The following is a 9,471-nucleotide window of genomic DNA, read 5'->3' on the forward strand; positions in this document are numbered from 1 at the left end:
CTGTCCTTAACACTCCCAAACTGCCATTGAAACTCTTGTCTTTGGCACTTTCATATTAGACTTTGCCATCTCCTTGTCTCCAGTTTATCTCCACATGTACTCCAGCACCCAAACTACATTCTCATCTTTATGAAGTCTGCTCACTTAGCTTCCTCATCTTCACTGATCTCTCCTGGCTTTTTTCGCCCCAGTACATTGCTTTTAGAATCTTTATTTGTAAAACCTTCCACGGTTTCACTATAACCTCCTGTATTTCCATATCACAGCCTTTGCTACTCTGATTTTGGTCTACAAGCCTTCTCCTTTTTCCACCCCCTGACCTCCATTCAAATAATTGTGTTGATCCTATAGCTACCATGTCTCTGGAATTATGTTCTTGATTCCCTCTGTTTTGCTGCATCTCTTTGCATTTTCCAAAACATCTTTAAAAGGACATCTTGGATCATACATTTAATTCACACTCCTAACTTATTTTCTCCCCTCTCTGATGCACATTTGTGGTTTAAGTTGTACATGACTACAAATTATTGGAGATATGTAAGGATCGGATAGTCATTGAGTTGACTTGAATACTGCCAGACTTGCAGGACCTTGACAATTGTGATATTTTTCAATTATTATTGTATTGTTCAAAAGTCGGTTCTTGAAATTTTATGGCAGATTGGCGTGAAAAATCTGTTTTACCAAAACACTACGTACAAGATTAAACAGATCTGTTACGTATGCAATACCATAAATAGTTTAGACTGATGCATACCTGTTTAACATCCATGCTGCAAATGGGTGTAAAATGTTTGAATGCTTTTTAATCCAATACAAGAGATTTAAATGCTTTCTCTGAAACAATTGGGGGCGAACAACAAAATGCTGGTATTGTCAGCACCATCCCCATCCCATGGATATTTATTTTTAAACTGAGCCTGAGTTCCAGTGCATTTTGGGTTTGAAATGCTGAAGGATAAAGTATGGTTTATAGCAATAGTTTACTGATTAATTGCAGGAGCACGATATAAGAAGCTGTTCAAATAGGCGAAATAAGATGCACAAATTTGAAAAGCCCCTTATAGTGGATATCAACAACTGGCAATGTAACAACTCCAACAACTTATATTTCTGCAGTGCCATTTACAAAGTGAAACATTCCAAGGCTCTTCAGAAGTGCGTTATAAAACAGTAAGGCATTGAGCCAAAGGAGACGTCAGCTCAGATGGCCAAAGGCTTGGTCAGAAGTGATGTTTTAAGGAGTGTCTCAAAGGTGAAAAGTGAGGTGGAGATGTGCAGAGAGGATATTCCAGCTCTTGGGATCTAGGCAACTGAAGGAATGGCCACCAGTGGTAGAGCGATTAAAATTGGGAATGTGAAAGAGGCCAGAGTTAGAAAAGCGAAGCAATCTCAGACGTTTGCAGGATTAGAGGAGAATAAAAGATATAGAGGGGCAAGACCATGGAGGGATTTGAAAGCTGGGATTAAAATTTAAAATCAAGGCATTCCTTGACTGGAAGCCAAGGTAAGTCAGCAAGCACAGATGTGATAGGGGAATGGAACTTGCTGTCCTACAGGCAGCAAAACTTTGGATGACATCAAATTTATGAAGAGTAGAATGTAGGAGACTAGCCAGGAATGTATTGGAATAGTCAAGTCTAGAAGTAACAAAGGCATTGCTGTGGATTTCAGCAACAGATGAGCCAAGGTGGGGGCAAAGGTGAGCAATGTTACGAAGGCGAAAATAGCTGATCTTAATGATGGTATGAATGTGAGATCAGAAGCTCATCGTGGAGTCAAATGTGACACCAAGGTTGCAAACAGACTGGCTTAATCTCAAGATTGTTGCCAAGAAGAGGGATCAAGTTGGTAGCTAGAGCATGGATATTGGAGCAGGTACTGAAAACAATGGCTTTATTTTTCCCAATATTGGAGGAAAGTTTGTCTTATCCTGTACTGGATGTTGTATAAGCAATATACATTTAGCAACAGTAAAGGAGTAAGAGAGGTGGTAGTGAGGGAGAGCTGGACATCATCGGTATACATGACAAAACCAATACTAATATTCTGCCTTCGGATGATGTCGCTAAGGCAACATCCACGATTGTAAACCCCCTTAAACTGAATCATATTTTGAAAGCATAATACTTTGACATTTGTGGGATTTGGTTATATACAATGAGATTAATGATTGGACCATCTGTTTGAATGGTTGAAGGATGACTAGTAAGAAATCCCCTGCTCCTTTTCAAATAGTGGCATTGCATCTTTTACATCCATACTGTAATGTCAGCCTAGATTTATGTCCTCAAATCTCTGGATGTGGACTTGAACCCCATGGATTTCTGCTTCATTGATAGAAGTATTGTGATTGAGCAATGCTGACGATGGAAACTGATTAGTTAATATTGTATTATATATAGGGAATTATACAATATATTTTAAGAGGATTATAAATATATTTAATTACAATTATATTATATGTTAACTATATTATAGGTCCACAAAGACACATCTGTCCATTGGAGTGAGAGACACGATGGTTATATAGCTTGAGAACCAGATGGGTTTTTATGACAACTGACAGTGGTTTCATGGTCATTGGACTTTTAATTCCAAATATTTTCATTGAATTCAAATGTCACTATCTGCCTTGGTGGGACTCGAACCTGGGTCCCCAGAATGTTACCCTGAGTCTCTGGATTACTAATCCAGTGATAAAACACAACAACACCACCACCTCCTCCATCTAGCCAATTGAACTTCGGGATTGGAACATTGTGTTCTATTGAGAAGTTTAGAGCTTAAACCCAAACTGAAATTTAAAGGTAGAAATGTTATAGTTATTGTTACTAACACTAAAGATGCTCATGGGTAATATAGGAAGCTCAGCAGGGAGATGAAGGAGGAGTTTAAATGAGCTAAAGATGAACATGAAAAAAGACGAGCAGACTTTTTTTTGAGTTTTTTTATATGGAACCACTCAGATAAAGTAGAATGGGGGATAAAAGTGTGACTGATTTTGGAAAATAAATACAGGTAATGTTCAATTCCAATTATTCAAAAACCGGACATTTTTTATAAGCTGCCATGCATGACTTTTTATTTTTAGAGTAAAGTAATTTACTGGCTTATTTGGCTAGATGTTACAGTGGCATGCCAGACTGGTTATCAGCTTTATGCACTTGTCCTTTCCCTGTGCTTTGAGTGGTCCAAGTGGCCTTTGATCCGGCTCACCTGATCACCCAATCCAAAAACCGGTAGGATCAGAAATACGGCATGGACGTAGTTCTGAGGTTGCCTTTTTTGAAACCTGCTTAAATGTGCAAATTATGCCATAGGACTGAACAAAGCTTGTAATATTTCCTTCAAAATTTATGGATGTAGGTGTCACGGAAAGGTCAGAATTTTATGCTCTTGAGAAGGTGGTGCTGAGCTGTCACCTTCGATCTTGAATGTCAAGGGAAGGTGATTGGATTCTCGTTGGAACTGATCGCTCCCTGCCACTTGGGCGAGGCGAATGCTACTTGCCGCTTTTCAGTCCAAGCATGGCTGTTGTCCAAGTCTTTGTGTGTAGGCACAAATTTCTTTAAGAAATGGTGAATGGAACAGACACTGCAATCATCACTAAACGCCCCCATTCATTGTGATGGAGTGAAGGAATGGAGCAGTCAGATGATTGGGCCTAAAGAGCTCCTGCAGGAATGGCCTGGGGCTAGGATGATGATTGACTGCAACAGAGACATATCCTTACTCCAGAGAGAGAAGAGAAAGACAAACTGGGTAGCTATAGCTCTAATATCAGATGTGGATGAACTCTTAAGGGTCTTTTATTATATTTCAAATCCGTAAGCATTTAAAATCATTAAATTAATTAAGGACAGCCAGGATTTATTCAAGAAAAGTTATATTTGAAAGATGTAATTCTCTTTTAGGTCAAAATAACCCTAACGAATTGGATAGGTAAAATTTCAGACATAATGCTATCATGGCGTGTTATAAATTGTGAAAGCTGTGTTTAATATTCCACAGTACTCGATGAAGAGCAATACCAAATAAAGCAATTCTTTGTCTGCAAAAACCTTTGGATATCATAAAATATTGGCATGTTAATTTACTATTTGTAGCTACTTGGTTGATAAATCTCATCTACATCATCTCAGTAGAATATTCAGCTGCAAAATGAGCTTATGATTAATAGTGCAATGCAAACATAATTGAAAACTGTGGCCTACTGTTCAAGAAACAATCATCAAAATATATTTTTCCTTAACCAAGCAGTTTCAAACATAAAGCAATGACTCTGCATATTGTTATTGGTGGATCAACCAAAATATTATAAACATCCAGGCTCTATATATCTTTGTGCCTTAACCATAAAGAGCCTAATCTGTATAGGTTTTTAGGTTGACCTAGAGGCTACATATTTTGAGAGACAATATAAATTCTTTGTTTAATCTCATTTTAAGAATTGTTCCTGTCTTCATGCTTAGGAATCTCTTCAGAATCAACTATTCTGACACCAAACACTGAAAGCAGCTGTGACTTGACTACTAAAACCAAATCAACGAATGATGACAGTACTTCGCTGGACCTCGAATGGGAGGATGAAGAAGGTAGCGCTTCTTAAATGTTAACTTTTAATCTCCTATTTTAATGCACTGAACAGGAGTTAGGAATCCCAACAGGAAAAGGAGATCAACCCTAACAATTCTTCCTAGAAATCATTGTTCTTGTAATGGTTTTCAGCTACTAAATTGACCCATGAGGTGGAATTTTCCCATCCCGCCTCCCGTGGGAATTGTAGCGGGTGGGGCATAGACCATGCAAAGGTCCATTAAATAAATCACACTGGTTTAATTAAGGGACAACGTCTAAAGATTAAGATGTGTGGCACTAAAAGGCTGAATAATAGAATGCATTACACCCAGTGAGTGAACTGTTTTAACACTTGGGATTTGTGACAGTATCTGCTGTGTAAATTATGATTTCAACTGTACATAAGGGATGCCCATTTTTGAAATACTACTTTATCTGGGTGAGTTAAATCCACGTGAAATTATTTAAATGCCTTTGGGAAATTACCCAAGTATACAGTTTAATGCCGAAGAATGGAGTTTTGTAACTAACTGTAGAACCCCCTAACCTCATAAAACAAATTATAGCCATTTGGAAGAGATGATCATCCATCATCGTTACATTATGAATTGTAAATGTCCTGTAAGTCAGTTGTGATCGAAATATAGACCGAGGCAAAGGCCTGTGTCTGAACAAGCCTATGATTAATTGCATCAGATAAGTGACTTGGTCCTTTTGCCAAGATAGAGGCGTGGAACTAACAATATGTTGTAAGCTGTTCTAACTTTGTCAAATATCATTTGGAGCATCCTTATTTTCTCTTCCCCTGTATGAAACGCCTTTTTAATTAATTGCCGAACGTTCTACAAGAAATAAAACTAAATTATCTGTTTTGTTAAGATTTGTGAAATGATTTCCCAAAAAAAACCATCAAGATCAACACAACGTCAGAGTAAATACCCATTCTCAGAAACATATCATGTAATTTATATATGGATAATCTCTTTGACACTACATGATTACAGATTATGATAATTTCATGACGGATAGGCAGAATCTTAGCTGAAGCAGCAGGACATCTTGCTGGCTGGTTGGAGAGCTGGCAAAAGGCCCTATGTTGCCTCTTTTTACCAGACCACAAACCTGTCAGGCCATGTTGAGCTCCATGGTGGGTCGCCTTCTGGAATCAAAAGGCCAAAGGTAGAGGTCGTGCCTAACTAGGTCTGCCAGCAAATCAGTGGCTGCAAAGGTTGGCAACTCCTGCTGTTGGCAGTGCCACAGGGGAGGCTGTGACTGCTGCGTGTGGAACACCCCCTGGAGTCTCAAGATCAAAGAGTGACCCAGGAAACAAGTAATGTTGTGGGCGGTGGGGGGCTTTGCTAGTGGAGGAGTCATGGGGAGAGGAGAGAGTTCTCAGCAGGGCACCATCTTCCAATGTCCAATCTCTGGACAGAAGGATAGAAATACTAAAAGCTGAGGAGCTGCTGGACCTGGAGCCAATGGAGTCAACGAGAACAGGGATGATAACTTCACGTGAGTTGGTGCGAGTAAGGGCTTTTAGATGCACTCAAATTCATGGAACGTCAGAGATTGTCTAGGAAAGCATTGGAATTGTCGAGTCGGGAGGTAACAAAAGCATGGAGGAGAGTTTTAGCAACAGAAAGACTGAGGCAAGATGCTAAAGGACCTATCTTTAATCTCCTCTCGCCCCTCCACCATCTGAGAACTCTCACCTTCCATTCTGGTGCATTTCTGATTTCCTTTGTCCCACGACTGGCTTCTATGCCTGCAGCTGTATACACTGTAAGATTTGGAATTCTCCCCTCTAAACCTTTCTACCCCCTCCTCATCCTTTCAGATGTTCCTTAAAAAGCATGTTTTTGACCGAGCTTTTGGTCATCTACCCTGCTATCTGTTCATCTGGCTCAATGAAGAACCTTGACACATGCTACTTTGTTAAAATTACTACAAAAATATCAGTTATGGTTGTGGATTGTAATACCACAATCATATTTTATTGTTAAATAGTAAAATTATAGCATTTAATCGCTTCTCAGTAAGAATCAAATAGAAGATAATTGCTTCAATGTACCTGCTTTGCTATTAAACCAGACCAGAATTAAATCCTAATCCTAGAAACTTTTTATTTCCGCTTAACACATTATACTTTTTCTTTAATTCAAGGAATTAATAGAATGATTCCAATGAGAGAACGCTCGAGAACAGAGGAAGACATACTCCAAGCAGCCTTAAGGCACAGCAGCCGTAGACCTGGGAGCAACCCCCTGTCTGCATCAGACGAGTCAACTGGACTTGAATGGGAAAATGATTTTGTCAGTGCTGAATTGGATGATAACGGGAATTCTGAGTATGCAGGTTTTGTGAACCCAGTTCTAGAACTCTCTCCAAACGGAGTGAAAAATACAGACGGTGATCAGCAGAGTAGATAGTGATCTTGCCACATCGTATGAATTGGCTGAGACTAACCTCTGAGGACATCGTAAGAATGTATTTCAACTCTGATGGCACTTATCTTTTTGAGTGGTGGTCTGACTCTACATAGACTGCAAAAGAACATGACTGCTTTGTATCGTGCTAGCACGTACAATTTATAATTAAGTGCAATTCTTGTAAACTTTCAGCTTATGAATGAATTTTTTAAGCCATTGGGTGTTGATTAAAAAGGCTGTGTTGTAAAGGGAAAATGTGATGTGAAGTTTAATTGATGAAACTTTCTAGCTACAAGATGCATGTTTGTAGGTATTCATTTTTATATAAGCCACTGCTGTTCTGGTTGGGTAAGGAGTAACAAATAATGGATACACTGGATTATTAAACTGATTTATTAATCGGGTTTGTTAATTACTGTTGTGTGATATGTAAATATCATGAAGCCTAATGAGATTTTTTTTGTTCCTTTTCATAAATGAAACGTGGTTCATTTTAAGTTATACTATCATTGTTTTATTTATCCATCAGTATATGTATGTTACATTTTTCAAACAAAAATGTTCCAATATTTCAGGTCAAGCAAAATTAGTTTGAATATTCTAACTCATAGTTCTTGTTATTTTCTGTTCCTGCTACTTCGTCCTCAAACTAGAAAAGTAGGTGGGATAGCAGGGATAGCATCTTGTTGTTATGTAACTGGGGTCATGACCGGCCTTAGCTGAAATAAAGTTTTCCTTTAAAGTGAAGCGCCTTTGCAGCCTGACCAACCATTAAAGAGTTCACAAAAAAGAGTGCGTTCAACTGTGATTTGGGTCTCCCGAGTGTGGGGCCTACAAACTCATAACCAAGTTATAGTGATTCATGGTGGACACTAGTGGGTTTATACATTGTTCTGTTGAATAAATTCAGGTATATCTCATTAGATATAAACAAAAGGCTAATTTTTGTGCTGACTGTAGAGGTCCTTGTGAAATTAGTTTTAGATAATAGTAGAATGTAAGAAATAGAAGTAGGTGATTTTGGCAGTTCAAACATGCTCCATCAATCAATCAGATCAGGCAGATGATCTACCTCAATTCCAGTTTCCCATACTATCCCCATATTCCTTGGTTGCATGAGTATCCAAAAATCTATTGACTTTTGTCATGAATATATTCAATGACTTAAGCATCCACCACTCTCTGGGGTGGAGAACTCCAAAGATCCTGAGGCTGGGGCACCTAGTTCCAGATTCCCCAGCCAGGGAGAACATTCTCAGACCATCCACTTTGAGAATTTTGTGTTTCACTAAGATCAGGAATATAGGTCCAGTCTACACGATCTCCTTCTCCGAGGAATTAACCTATTTGGAAAATTCACAATGGCCCATAAAACTGGCATTTTCATTCCGAAGCTTCAAGAATTACCTGCTATAAAAAAAAACTATAAAAATAGAAACATGCTAGTAGTTTTCTGGAATTAAAGGTAACATCTTATTGCAGCAGAGTAAACTTTACTTTGCACCTGTGCTAAATCTGGCCTGGGAATATTTGAGATTTGGTATCTGTATTAAGAGTTCAATGTCCCATTCTCCAGTACTGGTATTCCAGCATCAACATTTCATCAAAAAATTCCTTCCGGTTCTGCTGTTTGTTTTTAACCAAATTGTAAAAGTTTAAGTTGTGCAGTTTTGTCAGGAAATGATGAAGCTGTTGAGTTAAAGTCAGCAACCACAAATTGAAGTTCTTGTTTCATTCTCTCAAATATTTTCAGCTGGTTGATTTTTTTCTTTTGGGCAGTCAAATAGATATTTTATCTTCCAAAACCTGATACCAGGCAATCTGTGAGAACATTTTTTTCGTGATTTATATTCCTCATATTGTAGCCATGTTCATTAGCCTGCTGGAGACCTAGCTGGTGGATAAGCATACACTGGATCTGGAATAAATACTGTGATTTTCTGAATGTGATGTGAATTTTTCCCTACAAAATTATTTGGAAGCTGGGGTGTGTTATTACACATGGTAACACATCAAATTGGGATTTCAATGCAGCTGGTCATGAACATCTTTTCCCAGATGGGCTGTGAATGATGATGATGATGCATATGGCATAAAAAATGTTACATTTCAATGTATTTATTTTAAATTCTGCCATTTAAGGCACAAATGAGATTCATCTCTTGTTTCATTAATTTTCAGCAATTATAAACTTAATTTTTTGGAAGAAATGACCAAGAAACAAAATCTTGAGAAGTTCTTACTTCCAAAGGTTTCTGCTTTGAACTGAGTCCTGAACCTACCTTTCACATCCAGAGGCCTTGGCTTGTTTGCCTTGGGACTCTAATCTTTGGCAAATCTCAAAGGATAAGCTAAAATTTGACACTGGATTCCTGTGTTACCTGTAACCAGGATTTTCAGCAATTTCTATCACCTTGGGTTTAAAGGCTGCTGCATAGCTTGCTCTTTTCTCTGCTGTGTT

At 38.3% G+C, this 9,471-nt stretch overlaps 1 protein-coding gene across 1 annotated transcript in view; it reads left to right on the forward strand.

Moving 5' to 3' along the window:
- Window positions 1-9,161, forward strand: part of ap1ar (adaptor related protein complex 1 associated regulatory protein) — a 107,643-nt gene extending 98,482 nt beyond the window's left edge. The window contains exons 9-10 of the mRNA XM_078213556.1: window positions 4,476-4,598; window positions 6,745-9,161. Of these exons, the coding sequence (XP_078069682.1) occupies window positions 4,476-4,598; window positions 6,745-7,010 (389 nt within the window). The 3' untranslated portion in view covers window positions 7,011-9,161. The remainder of the gene's footprint in view (window positions 1-4,475; window positions 4,599-6,744) is intronic.
- The last annotated feature ends 310 nt before the right edge of the window (window positions 9,162-9,471 follow it).

Source organism: Mustelus asterias, chromosome 1, assembly GCF_964213995.1.
Source record: "Mustelus asterias chromosome 1, sMusAst1.hap1.1, whole genome shotgun sequence".
NCBI lineage: Eukaryota > Metazoa > Chordata > Chondrichthyes > Carcharhiniformes > Triakidae > Mustelus > Mustelus asterias.